The sequence below is a fragment of the Psammomys obesus genome, unplaced genomic scaffold (genome assembly GCF_907164565.1).
Source record: "Psammomys obesus unplaced genomic scaffold, mPsaObe1.curated_primary_1811, whole genome shotgun sequence".
NCBI classification, from domain to species: Eukaryota; Metazoa; Chordata; class Mammalia; order Rodentia; family Muridae; genus Psammomys; species Psammomys obesus.
In genome coordinates, this window is record NW_026596046.1 from 22762717 (window position 1) to 22788704 (window position 25988).

Below are 25988 nucleotides of genomic sequence, written 5' to 3' on the forward strand. Positions count from 1 at the left end.
CTTTCAAGTATAAGTATTCTTTAAAAAATTCTGCCATTATTTAAGCAGAGATAATGTCCTCCATTCACAGTGAAGAGCTGTTTCCAATTTACTGGGTGGAAAAATTACAAAGAAAATTTGACCATGAAGCCAATTTCTCATTATATCAGAATGCACATTAACAGAATATACACCTTTTAAAAATCACATTTTAAAATACACATTTTGGATCTCAAAAAAACATTGAATTTTCTAAGAACTTTGATTACAAGAGAAAAAAACAGGAAAGTATGTGCAATTCTGAAAGATTAAAAAAAATGATCACAGTGTATAAGGGCGTTGGAACTTTTACAAAATTATCCTGCTCAAGAAACCAATTTTAGTAAAAGGCGAAAGATTTATACGATCTGAAGAGAAACCAGAGTATACAATCCTTTTGTATCTGTTGAGGCTTGCTTTGTGACCAACTATATGGTCTATTTTGGAGAAGGTTCCATGTGGTGCTGAAAAGAAGGTGTACTCTTTTGAGTTTGGGTGAAAAGATCTGTAGACATCTATTAGGTCCATTTGATTTAGGGATTCTGTGAGTGCTTTTATTTCCCTATTTGGTGTCTGTCTGGTTGATCTGTCCCTTGATGAGAGTGGGGTGTTGAAGTCTCCTACTATTAAGGTATTAGGATCAATGTATGATTTAAGCTTTAATATTGTTTCATTTACGAATGTAGGTGCTCTTGTATTTGGGGCATAGATATTCAAAATTGTGATGTCCTCTTGTTGGATTTTTCCTTTGATGAGAATATAGTGGCCCTCCTTATCTTTTTTGATTAACTTGGGTTGAAAGTCTATTTTATTAGATATTAGGATGGCTACTCCAGCTTGTTTTCTGGAACCATTTGCTTGAAAAACATTTTTCCAGCCCTTTACTCTGAGGTAGTGTTTATCTTTGTTGCATAGGTGTGTTTCTTGGATGCAACAGAATGTTGGGTCCTGTTTCCGTAACCATTCTGTTAGCCTGTGTCTTTTTATTGGTGAGTTGAGTCCATTAATATTGATAGATAATATTGACCAATGCATGTTAGTTCCTTTTGTAATGGAGTCGATGATCTTACCTTGTTTCATTGCTTGTTTTCTTTTCATTTTTGTTGGGATGTTATCTGTATGCCCTGTTTTCTTGGGTGAATTCGTTTTCGTTGGATTGGAGTTTTCCTTCTAGTATCTTCTGTAGGGTTGGTTTGCTGTATAGATATTGCGTAAATTTAGTTTTGTCATGGAATATTTTGTTTTCTCCATCTATGTTGATTGAAAGCTTTGCAGGGTATAGTAGTCTCGGTTGACATTTGTGATCTCTTAGAGTCTCCATGATGCTTGCCCAGGCCCTTCTGGCTTTCATAGTTTCTGATGAGAAGTCTGGTGTGATTCTGATAGGTCTACCTTCATATGTTACTTGGCCTTTTTCCCTTGCTGCTTTTAATATCTTTTCTTTGTTCTGTAGATTTAGTGTTTTGACTATGATGTGACGTGATGTGTTTCTTTTCTTGTCTAGTCTATTTGGTGTTCTGTAGGCCTCTTGTATATTTATGGACATCTCTTTCTTTAAGTTGGGAAAATTTTCTAACAGGATCTCAAGGGCAGGCTGTTTGACACCTCCCCCCAGGGGAGGAGCAGTCTGTTAGGCCACAGAGGAGGACTTTGCAGCCAGCCCTGAAGATACCTGATAAAACAGGGACAGATGAAAGGGGAGGAGGTCCTCCCCTATCAGGGGACTTGGAAAGGGGCAGGGAGGAGACCAAGGAGGGAGTGTGGGGTTGGGGAGGGAATGAGGGAGCGGGATACAGCTGGGACACAGAGTTAACAAAATGTAACTAAAAAAAAAAAAAAAAGAAAATGAAGTAGCATAAATATTGTCCAAAGGGAAAAAAAAAAAAAAAAAAAAAAAAAAAAAGAAACCAATTTTACTTGTAGGATATCGCCACCTACTGGCGAATATGGCCGATTTCATATTTGTGGAACCAGGAAATACAGCAAGTGCGGCAGAGATTATTTTGGGTCTCCAAAATATTGCATTTCTTAAGAATTTGGATTGTAAGAGAGTCATCAGGACAGTATGTGGAACTCCGAATGTTAAAAAAAATAAGCAATTTTAAAGCTGTAATAAAATTATCACCGTGTTGGGGGTGAGGAGGCAAGGCGGGACTAACTTGGGAGTTTCACGGCCTCCTGGGCTAAATAAAGAGACTCTGCCTGAAAACCACCAAATAATAACAGCTATAATAATTCTATGCAGAAAAACATTCATAGATTTTCCTTACACAGGCACGAGACTTTGTTGAGGAGGAGAACTTCATCGCGATCAATAGGAATAGGGCAGGTTTTCCGGGAAAGCTGTGCTACCTAGTTGACAGGAGTCACGTGAGCACCCACAGCCTCACGGGAAGTAGACAGAGCAGCTACCTCCGCTGCGAATACTTTCTTCTCTGCCGCAACAAGCTGATTTACATTCTGATGGGGGTGCTATTCGGGCGGGAGGGGCGGCTGGCAAGTTCCCTGCTTTCCCTACTTTCTGTATTACTTAACAGTGAGGTGGCAAACCGAGATGAGGAAATTAATGTAAACCAGACTTCACTGTAGAACCTAAGGGTTCAGTGGGATTGGCGCTTGGAGCGGTTTTGGGTACTGTGTGAGAATCACAATAGAAACAGCCATTTTATTTTATTATTTTATTTTATTTTATTTTTGTGTTTGGTCTCCATTACACTGATTTATTCACTAAATTTCATTGTCAAAAACGAAAATAAATCAATTTCTATAATTAATATTAGGTGTTTCTAAAAATTAGAACAAAACTGATTACTTCAAGTTACTTCAAAGTATTTTTTTTTTTTATTCTATGATTTTTTTCCCCTCACTATCTTGTAGACTTAGTTATCTAGGACTCGTTTTTAGATAGCAGTATCCACTGACATTGAAAACTAACAATTCGACAATTAGGCCTCATTATCTGGAAGTGAACAACAGTGACCTTGGAGTTGAAGAAAGATATGAAAGATGTATTTTAAACCCTGATTCTGTCAGTTCCTACGTGCAAGGAAGGTTGTGCCATACAAACTGACTAAGGCTTCATTTCTTCATGTAAAGTCCAGTGTAACAGAGTAGAGACACCAGTTGACTGTTGGGAGAATTTAATGGAATAGAATTTATGAAGCATTTGGTAAGTGCTATAAGGTGTGCTTCTGTGTCTCCCAGGAGGCCAAGACACCATCTGGCCAGAAGTATACACTTCTCCCGGGAGAAGGCCCAAGCGTCTTCTATTTCTGTGCAGAAAGGGGTAAACTGTGGGGTCAAAGGTTCCGCCTCTCCCAGGAATTCCTGTCTTTGAGCTGAGAAGGGTGGGACATGGAACTGAGATCCATTCCAGAAGATCTTCAGTTCATCCTGAGGTACAGGAAGAAAGATTTTCCCTCAAAAAGTGTTAGACCTGGAGGGGACAGGAGCTCCAAAATGAGACCAAGAGAACCATAAAAACTGAGACCTAGGGACCCTGAAGAGACCAATGCCCCAAATAAGGACAATGCATGGAGAGGACTTAAAACCCCAGCTCAGATGTAGTGCATAGACTAAGCTTCCAAGTGGGGTCCCTAGTAAGGGGAGCAGGAGCTGTCTCTGGCATGAACTCAGTGGCTGGCTCTCTGATCACCTTCTCCTTGGGGGTGCAGCCTTGCCAGACCACAGAGGAAGATAATGCAATCAGTCCTGATGAGACCTGATAAGCTAGGGTCAAATAGAAAGGAAGGAGGACCTCCCCTATCAGTGGACAAGGGGAGGGGCATAGGGGGAAGAGGGGGGGAGTGGGAGGGGGCCACAGGTGGGATACAAATTGAATAAATTGTAGTAAATAATAATAATAATAATAATAATAATAATAATTTTTTTTTTAAAGTGTGACTGCTCTTTTAGCTGTGCTGACAGAATCAGGCCAGGTGGCAGCAAGGAGCTCAGGGCTCTGAATGAGGACCCAGGCAGCAATGAGGGAGCAGCCTCACTCGTGTGAATCGGTGCCTCCATCTGGAGCAGCCAGCAACCTGCCTCCATGGGTGAACTGTGGAGGATGTAGACATTTGTGTGAACACATGATGTTTGTATTTATGCATCTGGCTTATTTTGCCAAGAGTACAGTGCCAAGCACAACACTCTATAGGTCACCACAGAAATCTCTGCTCCATCGTGGCTAGTAAAAATGTCAAAATCCGGTGAAACTGCTTTACTTCAGCGTGCCGAAATGCTCAACCCCACAGTCTCACAAAGATAATAGAAGAAAACTGTACTTTATTATTATTATTGACCTCTAGTTGATTTAAAATCTAAGAACATAACCTTAACCCTCTGTTATAATTCACTGTGGTCCCTCAAGTCTTACAGTCTTCTGGGGTATCCACCAAAGAATGCTACTTGGACATGGTTTTAAGCCAATAGATAGCCTCATCAGCTGCTCTGAGACTACAGTGTATTCAGGAGCCCAGCGTATCCCTGAGCCTTTCTCCAGATGAACTTTTAAGCACAAAACATATATTCTGCGTGAACATACTTTAGCTAACAAGAACAAGATAGCCAGAAGCAGAATTACAGAAGCTGAAAAGCAGGGTTAGTGTATTTAGAGACTTACCATGAACTATGGATTGAGATGGATTAGGTTTTTGTTTTCTCTTAGGTAGGTTGTCCTGTCGATATGCCGAGTTTGGGGGATGAATGATACTTCCCTCATTAAGTTAGTTTTGCTGAAGTCTGGAGGCTTACTAAGGTTCCAGGGGTCTGTTACATTTCCTACTGGTCTTAGTGGATGAATCAAATCATGGACACATAAAGCTCTAAGGAAGAGTAATTTGTCCTAAGGACCATTAATGTTATTAAATGTTTACTGGGAATGACTGAAGGTCAGGATGGAAAATAGATTGTTGGTCTATAGTCAGGCTAGTTATCTCTCCTATATCTGGTCCAAAACAGAGGGTGGTAGGTGGTGGACCCTGACCCTATCTATACTCATAACCTATCAAAGCAAAAGACTCAGGAGTAGGTAGCAGTCTAGGAAACGGAAGGGTCTTTGGCTCAGTGAAACCTTAATTTTTGTGATTCCATAGTCTGGGAGACAGTCAGTTTGGCATTGGAGTCTGCAGCTTCCATTCTTTCGACCTGGGTGTGGTGAACCCAAAGTGTAATTAAGTTGGTTCTAGGGCCTAGAGTTTAGCTAGGTCTCTTGGCTATTCCCATGACTAGCCTTTGTAAAGGAGGGCAAGACCTATAGTTACTTGAGAAAGGAATGGTTACAGAGTTTTGCCAACTTCATGTTTCTGAGCTGGGGAAGTAAATGAGAAAGATTTCCAGACATAATCTCATAGGGGGTAAATCCATCCCCATATGAAGTGAAGCAGGCCCAAAGCAAAGAAAAGCAAAGAGGTCTATCCACCCGTTATTGGAAGGGTTTTGTTTTGGCTATAATTCAGAGGATTGTATGCACAGTGAACTTTTTTGATTTATGCCTAAATCTTTAGCTATTAGATGAAGGGTTTGGGCTATGAAAGCCAGGTCATTGTTGGGCCCCATTGCTAGGGAGTTTCTGAAGGAGCTATTAAGCTACTATTGAGCAGTTTCCAGTTCGTGTTGTAACTGCTTCTATACAGCTGGAAATTGTTTATAAAGACTATCAAATATTCATATTCTTACCTGGCAAACTACAACTCAGTGAAGTTGGTTTCCCACAATTCTCTGTGGTGTTGGCCTCTCATTCCGATGCCAGCCTGGGTAAGAGCTCTCTGTTTTGGATTTACTTGAGCACAATCCTGGATTCTGGTTGAGACATCCACATCAGGCTGTCCAGTCATACCATAGCTTGGTCTGAGCAATTCAGTAGGTTTTCTGGACCCAACGAGTAGCCTGATGAAAGGCAGTTACCAGAGTCCTGCCAATTGCTTTGTGGATACTGATCTTACCCTCTGGTGTCCTCCATAAACCTACAGGCTTGAGCTGTTCATTTTTTTTTCAGTCAACACCGTACCAAGAAATATTATGTCACCATAATATGATGACCACTTGTCCAGCAGCCAGGCTACTAGCTCAGTTATCGCTTGTGTCAGGGGAGTCATCTTTATGATGTCCTGAAGAGTGACAAATAGAAATTTGTACAGAAATCCAAATAGTCTCTAGGAGGGTCAAGATTTATTTTTACTGCCCTTTCCCCGGTATTGAGAAGCTTTTACTCTATAGATTATACCATGGACACACATGGTAGTAAAAGCCTGGCCATTTCCCATGTTAATGGTGATGGACCTTCCTTTTCACCATCTAGAAACCTGGGCTAGATCAACAATTTTTGATCTGGGCTGAGGTCCCTGGCCATGATCTAGGATGGAATTTTTTTGCTTTCCCTTCCCTGATACCAAAGTAATGTAATCTCTAAGGTACAAGTTTGGGGATTTCTTTTTTTTGGGGGGGGGATTTCTTAGCTGACAGTCTGATGCTCCGGCTCTATAATTCTTGCAGAAAGCCTTCAGTTGTCCTTTTATAAAAGTTATTTTGGAAAAAAATTAAGTTATTTTGGTTTTAGAGACTATGGGGAGAACCATTTATAAGAGTATGGTCTTCGAAAGCCTATGTTGGAAGGACTGGAAACTAAAATTTAGCGTCACATCAAGCAGGGTTAGAAAATTTTAAAGTCCTTGGAGCAACCTGGTCCAGGTAGATTGTCTGCTATAATTTCCCTCTGGTTCCGTCCATTTAAAAGCAAAGATGGGTTGACTCACCTCTGCCAATGTCAGGCTGACGGATGATCTCTCAGGTTCAAGAGAGTGGTACATCTGTTTGTCTTGAAGAATTTTTCACATGAGAACCAGAATTCCCAGGTTTCTTCACAAAGAGGTGAACTATATGCCAGAGTGACTGGTAGTGCTCCAGAATTCCTTTCCCCTCCCCAAGGGTGAGCAATATATACTGCAATTTCCTTTTTGTTTCCAGGGCCTGTGGGCCTTGTTTAATCTGGATATGGGGTAGTTGAACTTGTTATTTGAAAAATTATAAAAACTTGGAGTTCAGTATGTCCTGTCAGGTTGATTTCTGCCCAGACCCCCAGGAAAATTTGTTTTCTATCTGAGAGATAGGCTAATTATATCTGGTGATTAGGTGGAAGGTTTTCATGGTGGAGAAACTCTTCTGGCAGAGGGCAAGACCTCAAAATGTTGCTGGCTATCTGTAAGTCTAACTATGCCTCATCATCAGAGAAGATGACAATGGCTTTCAGTGTGTGAAAAAAGTCTTGTCACTCGGTAAGTTCTTTGTTGTTAAACATCTATGACCTACCTCCAGCAAGAACGAGTTTTACAATTTTTAACATATATGTGTGTGCCTGAGCACACACACATACATTTAAATTCTGGGGATAGCTGTGAGATAAAGAAAATATTTTTAGCAGCTCTCTTTATTCCTTCTAAAAGAGGATCTGGTGAAAATTGTTTAAAGACTCCTAGGTCAGTGTTGGGCAGAAAAGAAATCCATTCTGTCTATGTTGCACTGTCTGTCAGGAAACAGCTCTGCCAACCACTTGGCCTGGGGGCAGCATTTCTACATTTTTTTTTTGAAACTGGAAGGAACATTTTGAATTATTTTATTTTATTTTATTAATTACACTTTATTCACTTCCCCCCCATAAGCCCCTCCCTCCTTCCCTCCTGGTACCACCCTCCCTCCCCCTTCTTCACACATGCCCCTCCCCAAGTCCAGTGATAGGGGAGGTCCTCCTCTCCTTCCTTCTGATCTTAGTCTATCAGATCTCATCAGGAGTGGCTGCATTGTCATCTTCTGTGGCCTGGTAAGGCTGTTCCCCCTTCAGAGGGAGGTGATCAAAGAGCAGGCCAATCAGATTATGTCAGAGGCAGTCCCTCTTCCCATTACTATGTAACCCACTTGGACACTAAACTACCATGGGCTACATCTGTGTAGGGGTTCTAGGTTATCTCCATGCCTGGTACTTGGTTGGAGTATGAGTCTCTGGGAAGACCCCTGTGTTCAAATTTTCTGGTTCTGTTGTTCTCCTTGTGGAGTTCCTGTCCCTTCCAGATCTTACTATTTCCCACTTCTTTCATAAGATTCCATGCACTCTGCCCAACAGTTGGCCATAAGTCTGCAGGGCAGAGCCTTTCAGAGGCCCTCTGTGGCAGGCTCCTAACTTGTTCCCTGTTTTCTCCTTCTTCTGATGTCCATCCTCTTTGCCTTTCAGGATGGGGATTGAGCATTGCTTAAGTGACAACACATGCTGGAGAGATTGTGGAGAAAGGGGAACCCTCCTCCACTGCTGGTGGGAATGTAAACTTGTACAACCACTCTCGAAATCAATCTGGCACTTTCTCAGACAACTAGGAATAGCGCTTCCTCAAGATTCAGCCATACCACTCCTAGGCATATATCCAAAAGAGGCTCAAGTACACAATAAGGACATTTGCTCAACCATGTTCATAGCAGCTTTATTTGTAATAGCCAGAAGCTGGAAACAGCTCAGATGCCCCTCAACTGAAGAATGGATGCAGAAATTGTGGTACATCTATACAATGGAGTATTACTCAGCAATGAAAAATAAGGAAATCATGAAATTACAGGTAAATGGTGGGACCTGGAAAGGATCATCCTGAGTAAGTTGTCCCAGAAGCAGAAAGACACACACGTTATATACTCACTCATATAGACATATAATATAGGATAAACCTATTAAAATCTGTACACCTAAAGAAACTAATCAAGAGAGGACCCTGACAAAATGCTCAATCCCCATCTCGAAAGGCAAAAAGGATGGACATTTTGAATTTTTATACAAATTATTTCTTGATAAGATGATATATATCATGGAGCAGAAAGGAATGGAATTTTCTCCTTTCCCCTTCCCCAGAGCTGCTTAGAGCACCCAGGAGAGCAGAGGGAGTTCATACCTCAGGGAATTATTTCCCCTCCTTGTGAGCAATCTCTCCATGGCAGAAAGTCCTCAATGAGAGGTCTGCCTCCTCTCTGCCTCCCCACCGGGAACAGGCCTGGCCTGGCCTGAGCAAGAGCCTGAGTCAGTTTAGGAAACAGGCATCAAATAATCAGGTGCTCTGCCAAAAAAAGCAGAAGTTTCGGGTTTCTCTGGGCAATTTACATGGTCAAAGGAATTCCAGTTCCCAATAAGAGGGCCCAGATTTTAAGCTAGGGGTTTTTATACCAGATCAAGCTACTGGTCAATAAAGAAAAATAGTACTGACAGAAAAAAATAATAAGACACACAGAGAAAAACACAAGCAGTGGTGTTGAGTATTGTGTGTCACAAGAGGACAACCAGGGGTGGCTACCACATATTCATACACCTGGACAAGAGAGCCCAGTGACATCTTAAATGGATTCTGACACTGGTTACCTGCTGCAACGGACCTCATTTACGTGTATGAAAAGAAGGCACCTTAACTAGACGTACCTCCAGATGTGACAGTTCAAGAAACATTCTAATATGTTTTTTTCTTTCTCTCTTCTCTTCTCTTCTCTTCTCTTCTCTTCTCTTCTCTTCTCTTCTCTTCTCTTCTCTTCTCTTCTCTTCTTTCTTCCTTCTTTTCTTTCTTTTTTTGGTGGATTGTCATACTCCTTTGAAGTATTAGGCAGTGATTGGCTGAACGGAGTCCTGGGGACATGGAACATCGCAGGTTGTGCTCCCCCAGAAGTCTCTGAGCACTGCATTCTTCCCCATCGCCATGGCTCTGAGAGCCCAGATGTCTTAAGGTCTGGTTTCTTGAGATTTCACTTGGGCTTCCAGAAATGTGGGCTACCCCCTAAAGATCACTTGAATGCCGATTTAAACCAGTAGAAATTCTTTTTCAGCCAGTCTGAGACTATGCTGGGTTTTCAGGATTTCAGAGTAGCCCTGAGTCTTTTGGGGTGTTTTCGATTCAGCACAAATACCATATACTGGATGGACATTCTTCAGTTAATAAGAACAGCTAGCCAGAAGCAGAACTACAGAAGCCCAAAAGTAAGGATAGTACATTTATAGACTTTCCCAGAACAATGAATGTGGTTGGATTAGGTCTTTGCTTTTTTATTGTCAGATAATGCTATCTACATCCTGAGTTTTACGGCCTGAAAGTTACTTGCGTCGTGGAGGCAGTGATTCTCACAAGTGTCTGTGTTTTCTACTAGAACCTCTCGAGATGGACGTCCGCTGCTCACATCTTTTTCCTGTTACTCTCGTCTTCTCACCTCCCACCAGAGCGGCCCATTAAGCTCTGATTACAACTTGCTAGGCCTTTTCTGATGCCAACTTCCAAACTCTCCCACACTTCTCCCACAAACCACTTCTAAGTGTCATCCAATTAATTCCTAAATGGAACTGGAGGAGACAAAATGGAACTGAAGGGAGGGATGTGATGAGATTATATTTTAATTAAAATGTAAACTAAAAAATAAGTTAATATAAACTAAATAATAAAATAAATGTTTTTAAAATATTTAACATGAAACAAAACAAAACAAATTCAGACCTTCTCCTATGAAGAAAGAACTGGAAACATAGCATGTATTCTCATTTTCTTGTTGCATTCAGTTTATGTCCTTCAGACAGAAACTGTAGCCCTGGATTGATGGCGTCTTCTAATCTTTCTACTTAAATGAGGATGTCAAATCTGAAAATCTTTTACTTTCCAGTATCCAACATTGTAAGAACCAACTGAGAAACAGTAACACTGCAACCTCTTAAAGTTTCATGACCAGTGGGCTATTCTGTTGTGAAATGTTTTGTATTTTTAAAGAATATTTGAGGGTGATTCATAATTTACATTTTGACATAATCCTTACACATCTCTAAAAATTACAAAAAGTAACTAAAAGACTTAAACGTGTTTTCACAAACTCAAAAAACTGAAAGGTGACATGTGGATTTGGATGCAGTTGATCTCTGTGTTACAATAGCTAATGGGTGTTCAAAGCCTTGCATTCTTGTTTCAATCCTTAGGAATCAAATGTTACAGAATTTTTATGGTTTTAAAGGGCACAGTGTCCATTCTGTTCTTTTAGCATCTCTCATAGGTTAGCATATCACCCCAAAGAGAGGAGAGATGTTGAATATCTGCTTGGTTTGAGATGTTAATACCACAGAGGATGTTTTCCTGAGCTCCGTAAGAGTGCCGGACACATTCTTGAGATGATGGATATTATCTGTGTGCTTCCTGTACTGTTTCATTATCTCTGTCATCATCGCCACACTTTCAGGTGACTCTGGTGACACCTTTTCTGCCACTACAGCCTACGTCTATTCCTGGATTTTAATTGGGTCCATTTTTACCAGTTTTATGGAAATCATCACCTATCTAAATTACCTCTGGGCACTTTGTCCAATTAAGGACTGTGTCATCAGAGCCTTTGCACTCAGGAGGACAGCCACATTTTAGATAAAAGAGAACAAGAGTAGTCAATCTTTAAAGGCAAGACTGGTGTTTTGCTAAAAATTGAGACTTACGGCAATCATAATAGACAGGAACATTTGGTGGAAGTATCCATAAGACTTTGAGTTGGGAAAGTTAACGGAGAGCTTCGTTCTCTTCTCATTTTTGAAAGATGAGCAACGCCTGGGTGAGTGTCCTGTGAGCATGGTCACTATCCCGATCTTTTCCTCTTATTTATGGAGAAATTTCCCAGCAATGCCTTAATTCGGTTTGAGAGGTCCTAAGATGGAGAAGGAATTCCAGTTACAAGTCCTGATTATTTAGGAAAAATGCGTGTAATGTTTTTCACCTGAGAAACGACCAGTAATTTCATTAGAAGAATGTATGAAGACAGTCTATTACTTTCAGAGAAAAGCAATCACAGAAAAATCTTGCTATTTTATGGGAGATTTTTTTAAGTGTGCCAGCAATATTGAGGAGTGTGATACAGTACAGTGTCATGCATAAAGCACAAAAGCAGGTCATTGTGTTTCTATGTGAACTAACACTTTGTACTTAGCAAACCTTTATCCAATATTTACAAAATATACACCACTGTATATAAACAAATTCCAAAAAAGTTGTAAGTATTAAAACATTTTATAAAGCATATAATACACTTATATTTTAAATTTATACCATATTTATATAAAAATAGCAATATACTTACGTATTACATAATTAGGTAGATACATATTGACTTGTGTAAACATCATGTAAACCTTCTTTTAACACATTTAAGAGTTATTTGTTTGCTTTTTGAAATTATAATATAATTATGTTCTCTCTATATTCCTTTTCCTCCCTCCAAACCCTCCCATATACTCTCCTTGCTGACTTTCAATTTCATGATCTCTTTTGGCATTGATTGATGTTACAAGCTTACATACATACTTATTTGCAAACATACTCGTGTATTCCTAAACTCCTAAATAAAATGTTTGCCTGCATGAATATGTGCTTACCATTTTCATGCAGTACCCTTTGGGCCAAGCAAAGAGTGTTTTATCCTCCAGAGCTGAAGTTACGGACAGTGTGAACCACCACGTGGGTGCTGGAATCTGAACCCCGTTCCTCTGCATAGCTACCAAATGTCTCTAACTACTGAGCCAGCTCTCTAGTCCCTCTCCCAACGGTGATAAGGCTTTTTTCCTGGCTGAATCATGAAGACTTTCCTGACTGTGTTTTCGTATTTTATTTTACTAGGAATATATATTTTAATATATTGAAATCATCCACTGTTCCTTTTTGAAAGAGATAGACAATGCTTGATGTATCAAGTATATAGGATAACTTAAAATACTGATAAAGAGAACGCTCAGTCTTATTAAACTTGCCTCTTTAAATTCCATTTCAACTGCACATAGCTTTCAGAAGAAAACCAAGAATAAATTTCTTTAGTATTTTAAAATCAAGGCATTAAATTTTGAAGTAAATTTTTAAAACCATTTATAAACCTTTAACTTTCTTATTACTCATAAACATGAAATGGTAATCTTTAAAAATGAATTAAAACCAGTCTTCAGATTTCACCAGAAACTTAAAATTACATTTATAGATGGAAAAATAAGAAGCTATAAATGTGTGTATTTTTTTCATCGTAGGAAGTTTTAAAATATTTTATTCCTCCAAGACAAGTCATTCTTTCTTCTAAGCATACAAAAAAACTTGATATGGTTCATCAAACAGGATACGTATCTTTTCAGATCAGTGTTTCTTCTCATCTGTTGCTACGTATGATGTTAACAAAATATTCTTGCGTCAAGTCTGATTAAATGCATGTGTATTGGCATACCAGTCTAAAAGTGTGCAAATATGAATATTCAACTTTGAGGGAGACATTCAGAAACTCAATATACAATAATTTATTTCCATATTTATTCGGGAATTAAAAGTGCACTTGCTTATTTTTTAAACATGTATATTTAGTTTTGACAATCAAAAAGTGTAATATTTAAATTTTATTGAAACTGACTGGTTTTAAATTGGTTGTCTAGGGCCAAATGGTCATTCCTGACAACATATATACAAGAAATACACAGACTGAACAAGCTTAATTAGGAATATATATGTGTATACAAATAGATTTGTTCATGCAGTAACAACTTAAAAAGAGGTTATGGATATGAAGAAGAGTAAGAGGATATTTCAGGGAGGTTTGTAAGGAGAAAATGTAAGGGAGATATGTAATTGTATTTTAAAATAAAAATAAAATAACAAACAAACAACAACAAACCACACAGAAGGCCAATAAGATAGTGCAGACACCTTAATTTTACTTATTTTTTTTCTGCCAATATGTTCTGGAAAAATTTCCCAATAATATATTCAGTGAAAGTGATAAAATAAGAACATCAATTTTGTGTTGTATCAAACATTAGGAAAAGATTTTATTTTCACAGTAGAAACATTCCCTTTTATATAAGATTGAAAGTTTTATACATAAATGGTATTAAATATTGTAAAAATGTTTTCCTATATTACAAACATAACTGCTATGAACATGGTTGAGCAAATGTCCTTGTTGTATACTTCAGCATCTTTTGGATATATGCCTAGGAGTGGTATAGCTGGATCTTGAGTTAGCACTATTCCTAATTGTCTGAGAAAGTGATAGACTGATTTCCAAAGTGGTTGTACAAATTTTTATTTCCACCAGCAATGGAGGAGGGTGCCCCTTTCTCCACACCATCTCCAGCATATGTTGTCACTTGAGTTTTTTATCTTGGCCATTCTGATGTATGTAAGGGGAAATCTCATGGTCATTCTGATTTGCAATTTCCCTGATGATTAAGGATATTTAACATTTCTGTGTTTCTCTGCCATTCGATATTCCTCTACAGAGAATTCTCTATTTAGCTCTGTACCCCATTTTTAATTGGTTTGTTTGATTTGTTGATTTGTTGCTATTTAACCTAATAAACAGTATGTTTATTAGCCATTTTTCAGATATTCGATTGGTGAAGATACTTTCCCAATCTGTAGGGTGTCATTTTAGTTTAAATACATTGTCCTTTGCTTTACAGAATTTTTTTCAGTTTCATGAGGTCCCAAATATTGATTGTTGTTCTTAGAGCCTGTGTTGTTGATGTTCTGTTCAGGAAGTTGTCTCCTGTGTCAATGAGTTCCAGGCTTTTCCCCAGTTTTTCTTCTAACAAATTTAGTATGTCTGGTTTTATGTTGAGGTCTTTGATCCACTTGGACTTTAGTTTTGTGCAGGGTGATAGTATGGTTCTATATGCATTTTCTTACATGTAAACATCCAGTTAGACCAGTACCATTTGTTGAAGATGCTGTCTTTTATCCATTGTATGGTTTTGGCTTCTTTGTCAGAAAATAAAGTATCTGTAGGTGTGTGGGTTTTGTTTGTTTGTTTGTTTGTTTGTTTGTTTAGGTCTTCTAATTGGTTGCATGGATCCACTATTCTGGTTCTATGCCAATACTATGAAGTTTTTATTACTATTGCTGTGTAGTTAGCTTGAGATCAGGGATGGAGATACCTCCTTGCAATCTGTTGTTGTACATGATAAAGATCCAGTAATACCATTCCTGGGCATATATCCGAAATATGATCAAGTATTCAAGGACATTTAGTCAAGCATTTTCATAGCAGCTTTATTCATAATAGCCAGAACCTGAAAGCAACTCATATGCCCCTCAACTGAGGAATAGATACAGAAATTGTGGAACATTTACGCAATGGAATACTTCTCAGCAATTAAAAACAGTGAAATCATGAAATTTGCAGGCAAATGGTGGGAACTAGAAAAGATCATCCTGAGTGAGGTATCTCAGAACCCGAAAAACACACATGGTATATACTCGCTTATAAGTAGATATTTGACATATAATGTAAGATAAACATACTAAAATCTGCATACCTGAAGAAGCTAAGCAAGATGGGGGACCCAGGGTAAGATGATCAATCCTCACTCAGGAAGGCAAACAAGATGGACATAAGTAGAGGGAGAAAATAGTAAACAGGACAGGAGCCCACCACACAGAACCTCTGAAAAACTCTACTCAACAATGTATCAAAGTAGATGCTGAGACTCATAGCCAAAATTTGGGCAGGGTTTAGGGAATCTTATTCAATAACGGGGATCAAAAGACCTGAAGGGAACAGGAGCTCCACAAGGAGAGCAATATAACCAAGAAATATGGGCCCAGGGCTCTTTTCTGAGACTGATAGCACAACCTAGGACCATTCATGGAAATAACCTAGAACCGCTACACAGATGTTGACCTCCCAATGGGCTCCCTAGTAAGGGGAACAGGGACTGTTTCTGCCATGAACTCAGGGGCTGGCTCTTTGATCACCTCCTTCTGAGTGTGGAGCAGCCTTACCAGGCCACAGAGGAAGATAGTGCAGACAGTCTTGATGAGACCTGAAAGGCTAGGATCAGATGGAAGGGGAGGAGGACCTCCCCTATCAGTGGATTTGGAGAGGCCCATGAGAGGAGAAGAGGAAGGAAGGATGGAATTGGGAAGGTATAGGGAAGTGGCTACAGGTGGGATAAAAGTGAATAAACTGTAATTGATATAAAAAATAAAATTAAAGTTAAAAAAGAACTCAGAATTTTAACAGCCCTATACTTGATTATAAATTTTATACCTTACTGTTTTTGTATTGAGCATTATTTAGGTAATTTGATAGTTTGTTGATCATGATATTACACAGTGTACTTTAATGTCAGCCAAACCTGGAGTTGAATGTTTAAGAACATAAAAGCTATCAGCCTCTGAAATACTCTATTGGTTGAGGTTTCAGAGCAGAGCCTGAGACTCATAGCTAAACATTGGGCAGAGTGCAGGGAATCTTATGAAAGAAGGGAGAGATATAAAGACATGGAGGGGACAGGAGCTCCAAAAGTAGACCAAGAGAGCCAATAAAACTGATCCCTGGGGGGTCCTGCAGAGACTGATACCCTAGCCAAGGACAATGCATGGAGAGGACCTAAAACCCTGGCTCAGATGTAGCCCCTAGACTCAGTCTCCAACTGGGTTCTCTAATAAGAGGAGCAAGGGCTTTCTCTGGCATGAACTCAGTGACAGGCCCTCTGATCACCTGCCCCTGGGGGTTGCAACCTTGCCAGGCCACTGAGGAGGACAATGAAACCAGTCCTGAAGAGACCTGATAGGCTAGGGTCTAAGAGTAGGGGAGGAAGACCTCCCTTATCAGTGGACTAGGGGAGGGGCAAAGGAGGAAAAGAGGGAGGGAGGGTGAGATTGGGAGGAAAGAAGGGAAGGGGCCACAGCTGGGATACAAATTGAATAAATTGTAATAAATAATAATAAAGGCTATCATGCATTGCCTCCTGTTTAGTACTTTGTACAAATTTGTTTTGTTTCAGGAACCAGCTAGCAAAGCAATACATCAGGTGTTTCTGTGAATATGTATTTAGATACTCTTCACATATTCAAACACTTGGTTTAAAGAAATTGAAAAGAAACGATCATCTGTAATATAAGTGATTTTTCTGGAAAACATGAGGTTTCTCCAAGAAGAGAAAATGCTACCTCAAGCATATGAAGTTAACTGCACCAAGTTTCCAGGGAAATGGCCTAATCTGTAGTCTCAGATATTCCAAAAACTGATTGAGATAATTTCCTAACCTCCCCTTTCTTCCATGATCATCTTTCTCTCTCTTTCCCAACTTGTCTTCTTATGTCCAAGTATTTCACTTTCACTGCTTTCTCCCATCCTTTCTCATATGGATATAAATATGTGTGTATACAAAAATAATCATAAAACATAAATGTATTTCATGTAAACACATAAATGAAAATAAATACATCTACAAAATTTTAAAAACACATCCCAGATGTTAAATTTCCCTGGGCATTCCTAATTCATTCAGGTTGTTTATGTGGAAGAGGAACTTAGCATATATTAATCAATTAACCTTTATTAAAACAATAGGATTTATCAGATTGTTATTATTATGGAAACTGTTTCTAAGTGCTTCACATCATGCCATACAATTGGACAGACAGCACATACAGCGAAGCGACCATGCACGGAGGTAAGTTAGAACCCCTGCACCGGTGTAGCCCTTGGCAGCTCAGTCTCCAAGTGGGTTCCCTAGTAATGGCAAAAGGGGCTGTCTCTGACATGAACTCAGTGGCTGGCTCTTGGATCAAGTCACCCTGAGCAAGGAGCAACTTTGTCAGGCCACAGATGAGTATAATTCAGCCAATCCTGATGAGACCTGATAGGCTAGGATCAGATGGAAGGGGAGGAGGACCTCCCCTATCAGTGGACTTGGGGATGGGCATGGGAGGAGATGAAGGAGGGAGGGTGGATTTGGGAAGCAATGAGGGAGGGGATCTACAGCTGGGATACAAAGTTAACAAACTGTAATTAACATTAAAAAGTTTAAAAAAGAAACAAAGCATGATTTAAAAAATGTATGCAAGCCAAAGAAACAAATACTTGATTTTTCACACATAAGGACCAGTTTTAGAAAACAGAAAACAGTTTTAAGAGAAATGCTAGTGATCAATCAATTAATTTAAGTTATTCTGTCATTGCTTTTCTTTTTCAGATAAACCTGTACTGTGAGATTACGGCCAATTCCACCCTGGTGACTGAGTTCCTCCTGGCGGTTTTTGCTGAGACTTGGGAGCTCAGGCTGCTGCTCAGTGTGCTGTTCCTTCTGGTGTACCTGGGCAGCCTGTTAGGGAACCTTATCATCATCATCGCTACTACAGTTGACCAGACCCTGAACACTCCCATGTACTTCTTCCTCAGGAATCTGTCCATCTTAGACATGTGCTACGTTTCTGTCACTGTCCCCAGTGCCTGTGTCAACTCTCTCACTGACCACAGGAAAATTTCTGTGGCTGGGTGTGCAGCACAGATCTTTTTTGTCTTCTTTTGTGCATGTGTAGAGATTCTGTTTCTCACCATCATGGCCCAGGACCGCTATGTGGCCATCTGTAAGCCTCTCCTCTACCCTGTGATTATGAACCACCAATTCTGTGTTCAGATGACACTGGCTTCTCTCTTTAGCTCTCTTATCATTGCAGGAGTGCACACTATCAAAACGTTCCAGCTCTCCTTCTGTCACTCTAATGTGGTCCCTCAGTTCTTTTGCGATGTCCCCTCTTTGCTGAAGCTTTCTTGCTCAGACACCTTTAACAACAAACTCTTACTTCTTCTTTCTGCCATTGTGATCGGTGGTAGCTGCTTTACCTTCATTGCCACATCATATGCTCAGATATTATCAACTGTGTTGAAGGTTCCTATCAAAGGAGAGAGAGGGAAGGCCTTTTCCACCTGTGTCCCTCACATTATTGTGGTCTCTGTGTTTCTCAGTACTGGTTTCTATGTGTATCTAAGACCTCCAGTAGCCTTAAAAGTAATCCAGGAGATTACTCTTTCTGTATTTTATACCATTGTTCCTCCATTCTTAAATCCTATCATCTATAGTCTTAGAAACAAACAGATGAAGGAGGCTGTCAGAAAGGTAACATTAAGATATTTTTCATAGTTGAATAAAATTAAAAAATGCACAAACACACACACACATCCACACCATACCATTTTTTTTACCTTTTATGGAAGAAATATTTTTCAACTATATCCTGATTATAGTTTCCATTTCTTCTATCCCTCATAGCTCCTTCCTTCTCACCTGTTCCATCGTCCAGATCTATTCCCTTTCTGTCTCTTGTTAGAAAACAAACAGATTTCTAAGGGTTAATAATGAAGTACATTAAAATATAAAGTGTAATAAAACAAAACAAAAATTAGTGCATCGGCATAGCACAGAACAAACAGATGGAAAAGAGCCCAAGAAAAAGCACAAAGAAACAAATAGCAGTTTGTTTACCCAGTGTGTCACCCTTGGAGGAACCTAAATTTACACATGAAAGTGGTTATCCATTAGAGATTGTTTCTGGATTAGAGATAGGGGCGTGTGTCCATTTCTCATTTCAGCTCTAGGACTCCATCTGGTGAGACCCATGTAGGCCCATGCATGCTGCTTCAGTCTCTGTGAATTCATAGATGCATAGCTCATCCTGTTTTAGAGGACCTTGTTTTCTTGGTGTCCTCCATCACCTCTGGCTCATACACTCCTTCTGCCTTCTCTTGTACTGTAGTCCGTGAGCCCAGAAGAGAAGGATTTGATATGGGCATGCCATTTAGACCTGATTGTTCCAAAGTCTCTCAATGTTTGCATACTGCCTGGCTGTGGGACTCTGTTTTTTCTTATTTTTTTTCTTATTAGTTACATTTTATTAACTCTGTATCCCAGCTATACCCTGCTCCCTCATTCCCTCCCGATCCCACCCTCCCTCTCTCATCTCCTCCCTGCCCCTTTAAGTCCACTGATTGGGGAGGTCCTCCTCCCCTTTCATCTGACCCTAGTTTATCAGGTCTCTTCAGGACTGGCTGCAAAGTCCTCCTCTGTGGCCTAGCAGGGCTGCTCCTCCCTTTGGGAGAGGGGAGATCTAAGAGCCTGCCATTGAGTTCCTGTCAGAAATAGTCCCTGTTCCCTACTAGGAAAAACCACTTGGTTACTGAGCTACCATGGGCTACATCCAAGCAGAGGTTCTAGGTTATATCCATACATGGTCCTTGGTTGGATAAACAGTCTCATATAAGACTCCTATGCCCAGATATATTTGGACCTTGTGGAGCTCCTATCTCTCCACGTCATATTAACTCCCCCTTCTTTCATATGATTTCCTGCACTCTGCTGAAGATTTGGTTATGAGTCTTAGTATCTGCTTTGATACACTGCTAGGTAGGGTCTTTCAGAGGCCCTCTGTGGTAGGCTCCTGTCCTGTTACTTGTTTTCTCCTACGCCCAATGCCCATCCCATTTGGGACTCTTTATTTGTTAGCATCTTCAGCAGGAAAAAGTTCTGATGATGGCTGAGCAAGGTACTGATCTAAAAGTATAGTAGACTGTCATTAAGTTGTTTTGTTGTTAAGTTTTTAAGTTTAATTTAACTCATATTTTTTAGAAGAGTAGTATTTGGTCCTGAAGCTACCTAGTCTCAGGTTCATCGGAGCAGTAGTGGGTAATGAGTTCCATCTCAAGGCATGGAAACGCCATGACATTGGTTAGCTAGTCCCAGAAACATTTTGTCACCATTACGTTAGCAAATCTTGAAGCAGGACAACATTTTTGATCAAAGAGTTTATAGCTGGATTCATGTTTACACTTCTGTGTCAGTGGTGTGCAAAGTGCAAAGTACCATTCTTTTTCCTTTAATCACTTTGCAGCCTGGTCCTAGCCTCTCTCCCTCTCCTCCCAGTCTTGCCCTCAGCCCTCATGTTCCCCTTTCTCTACCCCCAGTCTCCTTCTCAGAGAAGGAGGCTAAGGGTAACATCCTGCTCTGGCACCTCAAGTCACAGAAGGACTAATCATGTCCTAGGCCGTGACCTTAGCTGAGATTCCTAACAGCTAGGGATATGGAGTCTGATGTTGCCACCTCCTGTAGCCAGGTGGGACTTTCAGTGGAGGGAGGGTGACACTAACCCACCCATAAAATCTTTGACCCCAAATTTGTTCTGCCTACAAGAAATAAAGATGGGACAGAGATTGAGAGAATGATCAACCAATGACTGGCCTAACTTGAGACCCAACCCATGGTATAGAGCCAATCCTTGACACTCTTAATGATACTCTTTTATGCTTACAGACAGGAGCTTAGCATAACTGCCTTCACAGAGGCTTCAGCCAGAAGCTGATGGAAACAGATGAAGAGACAATAGGCTGAGCTGGGGGAGTTTTGTGAAAGAGTGGGAGAAAGAATTGAGGGAGCCTGAGGGGTCAAGTACACCACCAGAAGACCTACAGAGTAAACTAACATGGGCCCTTGCGGACTTCTATTGAATGTAGAGTTGTTAAAAATATTTTCCCGTTCTGGAGGCTGCCACTTTTTTTTTTTGTTATTCTTTGTTTGATATTTATCTATTTATTTTGTTCACTTTGCCACCCTCCTCCTAGTCCCACCCTCTTACCCTCCTCCTTTTGCTCAGAAAAGGGAAGGCACCCTATGCGTACCAATCCACCCTGGCACATCAAGTCGCAGCAGGACTAGGTGCACTCTCTCCCACTAAGGCTAGAAAAAGCAGCCCAGATATGTGAAAGGAATCCAAAGACAGGCAAGAGTCACAGGCAGCCCCTGATCTAGTTGTTAGGGACCCACATGTAGAACAAGCTTGTTATCTGCTACATATGTGTGGGTGATCTGGGTCCAGCCTGCGCATGCTCTTTAGTTGGTGGTTCAGTCTCTGTGAGTCCCCATGGGCCCAGTTTAGTTACTCTATAGGTCTTCTTGTTGTGGCCTTGATCCCTCTGGCTCTCTCTATCCTCCCCCTCAGTCTTCCACAAACTCCCCGAGCGCAGCCTATTCCTCATCTGTTTCTATCAGCTGCTGGTGAATCCTTTCAGAAAGCTGTTATGCTAGGCTCCTACTGTAAGATAACAGAGTATCATTAATAGTGTCAGGGATTGGCTTTCTTCCTTGGAGTGGGTCTCACATTGGGCCAGTCTTTGCTCCATCTCTGGAAGAACAGCCAGTATTCTTAACAGGTGAGCCATCTCTCCAGCCAATGAGGCCACCACTTCGAATGATAATATCTTTTGGTATGTAGAAGCTTCTCAGATTCACGAGGTTCCATTTATTTTTAACTTTTTATTTATTCTTTGCACTGTCCCCTCATAGCTGCCCTTCCCTCTTGCAGTGTATTCTTCCAAAATAACACACACACACACACACACACACACACACACACACACACACACACGGTGAGGGAGGGTAAGCTCTCCTGTTTTCATGCCCTTGAGGCCAATTTATCTGCACCCATGCTTCTAGAGCCCATGCCTCCAGAGCAAGCTCCATTGTGCTCCATTCAAGGCAGAGAGCCCACTCTCCCAAGTGTTGTAGCCTGCTAGGGACTGGGCCAGCTCGCCTGCTTTCACACCCTCAAGGCCTGTGCCTTCAACATCAAAGCAGGCTCCACTGTGTTGCCCAGGCAAGGTGCAGTGCTCCCTCTCCCAAGGGTTACAGCCAGTGAGGAGGCCAGGTTAGTTCTCTGGCTGCTCACGACCCTGTGGGCAGCTCCCCCAATCTCCCACACTCATGCCCTCAGGGTTAGTTCATCCACACCCCACCAGGGCCAGCTTCACTGTGATACGTAGGCAAAGCACAGGACCTGCCACCTCAGCTCTCAGGAGCACCGCAGGGAGTGAGAAACAGGTCCAGTTCTGCACAGCTCCTGGGCATCCACATGATCAGTGGTAACTGCCTCAACCAGGAGATTCCATTTAATAACTGTTAATCTTAGATCTTGTGTTAATAGCGTTCTGTTGAAAAAATCTTTTCCTGTGCTGATGAGTTTAAGGTTATTCCCCATTTTCTCTTCTGTCAGGTTGATTGTATTCAGTTTTATATTGAGGTTCTTGATTTATTTCTAGTTTAGCCTTGTTCAGGGAGATAAGAATCTATTTAGCATCTTTTAAGTGCAGTCATCCAGTTTTTTTCAGCATCATTTGTTGAAGATGCTCTCTTTTTTCCAAGTGTGTATTTCAGCTTTTTTTTAAATCAAAAATAAGGTATCTGTAGGTGTGTGGAATTATGCCTGGATTTGAAATTGATTTCATTAAACAACATGCCTGTTTTATTCCAGTATTTTTTTTTTTTTTTTTTTTACTTATAGCTCTGTAATACATTTTGAAGTCATCACTTGTGATACCTCTAGCAGTTGTTTTATTATTCAGGGTTATTTTATTTATTCTGATTTTGCTTTGTTTGGGTTTTGTGTGTGCATGTGCCTGTGTGTTTGTGAATGTGTCTGTTTCCATAGTAAGATGAAAATTGTTCTTTTAATAGCTGTGAAGAGTCATGTTGGAATTTTGATGGGAACTGCATTGAGCCTGTAGATTGCATTTGATACAATGTCTGTTTTACTATATTAATCCTACCAATCCATGAGCATGAGAGATCTTTCCATCTTCGGACAGCTTCTTCACTCTCTTTCATGAATGTCTTAAAGTTTTTATCATACAAGTTGTCTTAGTCAGTATTTTTTTGTTATGAAGAGATACCATGACAACCAGAACGCTTATAAAAGGTAGCATTTAATTGGGGATTGCTTAATTCTTCAGAGATTTAGTTTATTATCAATTCATAGTGGAGAAGATAGCAGCACGCAGGCAGGCATGGTGCTGGAGAAGTAACTGAGAATTCTACATGCCCATAGGAAGCAAGAACAGAGAGACATTGGGTCTGTCTTGGGCTTTTGAAACTTCATTGCCCATCACCAGTGACACACTTTCTCCGAAAGGCCTTCATCTCCTACACCAAGGCCTTCTCATGTAGTGCCACTTCCTGATGACTTAGCATTCAAATATATTAGCCTATCAAGGTCATTCTTATTCAAACCACAACACAAATCTTTTGCTTGGTTAGTTACAGTTACTTCAAGATTTTATATTATTTGAGGCCATCGTGAAGATGTATCCTTGGATTATTTCTCGGTCTGTTTGCATGTTTTATAAAGAAAGACTAATTTTTGTGAGTTAAGTTGTACTCAGCTGTTTTGCTGAAGTACTTACCAGCTATAGGAGTTTGCCAGTAGAATCCGTAGTGTTATTTATGTATACTATTATATCTTCTGCAAATAAAGGCACTTTAACTTCTTCCTTTTCAACTTGATCTCCTTCAGTGTAGTCTTATTAAACTGGCTCTGACTTCAAGTACTAAATGACATAGAGATGAAGAGAGTGCACAGCTTTGTGTTGCTCCTGATTCGGGTGGAATTACGTTGGGTTTCTCTTCATTTAAGCTGAGGACGGCTCTGGGCATGTAGTAAACTGACTTCAGTATGCTGAGGTATGCCCCTTGTATCCAGGACTGTCATCATGAAGGAGTATTTGATTTTATCGGAAAGCCTTTTCTGCATTTAATGATACGATCAAGTGGGTTTTGTCTTTCAGTCTGTTTATATCATAGATTACATGTATTGATTCACACATGTTGAAACATCCCTGCAGCTCTAGGATGAAGCTTATTTGATCATGGTGAATGAACTTTTTGATGTGTTCTTATATTCAGTTTGCAAATATTTTAATGAAAATTTTTACAACCATGAGTGATAAATTTTATAAATAAAAAAGAAAATAAAAAAAATCAGGACTGTAATTATCCTTGATATAAAAGACTCAATTGTTCAAAAGTGCATGGCTACTTAAACTACAAATATCAATTAATTGGTAGCTGTGCTTATATGTTTTATATAGCTTTTACAAAAATTATGATTTCCTTCACTAAGAAAGGAAATCATATGCTTTATAATGCAGAGTGATGAGGATTATGAGAAGTGTGAACAATCGGAATTCATCGGCTAGAGTGGTTTGGGCAACCTTCGCATCCATTGACAGCAAGGCAGCATCTAGGCGAGTGGAGCAGCCTTGAGCACTATCTAAGGTGTGCTCCTGATGAAGTAATGCTTGTTTACACTGAAATGACAGCTCTGGGGATGCTGTATTAGGTTTCTGATTATCACCTGATACTGTCAGATGAATGTGTCACTATATTAGATCACTCACCTTAGGTTTAATATTTAATTGAACTTTAAATTTTAGAAATACATTCTGAGATTATAAAATAGAAATTTCCTGAAATTATAGAACAGAAATCAATCCACTTTTCTCTTCTTTTATCCACAAGGAAAAATAAACATATATATATGCATGTATATATACTCATATATACATATATTACACATAATCATGAAAGCTCAAACATATATTTTTGTATATATATATATATCCTTCCCATAACATCATACCTACTACCTATGGATTCTGTAAAGTACCCTTAGGCTACTTCTCTCAGAGTCCCTGCTGCAGCTTGTACTGTGAAGGCTGCAATAGAAATCTGTCTCTTCACTTCACTCCAGGCCTTAGAATGGTCCAGTTTGCTATTAATATCAAAAAGAGCATCATAAATCCCTGGAAACGACTCTCCTGCATACTTGTTGTGGCTGCTTGGTGCATAGATGATATGCCTGTTGAAAAAACAGATTCCTGTCCATTAGTTGCAAAAACAGTACACACACATACAAAAAAAAAAAAAAGGCGTTATATCCAAGCTACATAATCCTGATTTTATGGATTGAATAAGTCACCTGTTACCTGAACTTAAAATGGAATTTTATGTAAGAAGTGGGAAATAGTAAGAGCTGGAGGGGATGGGAACTCCATAATCAGAGCAACAGAACAAGATAATTTAAACACAGGGAACTTCCCAGAGACTCATACTCCAACCAAGGACTATTCGTGGAGATAACCTAGAACTCCTGCACAGATGTAGCCCATGGCAGTTCAGTGTCCAAGTGGGTTACATAGTAATGGGAAGAGGGACTGCCTCTGACATAATCTGATTGGCTTGCTCGTTGATCACCTCCCCCTGAGGGGGGAGCAGCCTTACCAGGCCACAGTAGAGGACAATGCAGCCAATTTTGATGAGAACTGATAGACTAAGATCAGAAAGGAGAGGAGAACCT

At 40.1% G+C, this 25988-nt stretch overlaps 2 protein-coding genes across 2 annotated transcripts in view; one reads left to right on the plus strand and one right to left on the minus strand.

The window, feature by feature from the left end:
- The first annotated feature begins 1964 nt into the window (after positions 1–1964).
- Positions 1965–18952, plus strand: LOC129688429 (olfactory receptor 14C36-like). Its single transcript, XM_055623251.1, has 5 exons — positions 1965–2081; positions 3223–3304; positions 9633–9759; positions 17380–17482; positions 18005–18952. The coding sequence occupies exons 1-5, from the start codon at positions 1965–1967 to the stop codon at positions 18950–18952; spliced, it is 1377 nt and encodes a 458-aa protein (XP_055479226.1).
- Positions 18953–25132: 6180 nt separating this feature from the next.
- LOC129688681 (glutamate carboxypeptidase 2) overlaps positions 25133–25988 on the minus strand; it is a 65538-nt gene continuing 64682 nt past the window's right edge. The window contains exon 16 of the mRNA XM_055623637.1: positions 25133–25490. Within this exon, the coding sequence (XP_055479612.1) occupies positions 25301–25490 (190 nt within the window). The 3' untranslated portion in view covers positions 25133–25300. The remainder of the gene's footprint in view (positions 25491–25988) is intronic.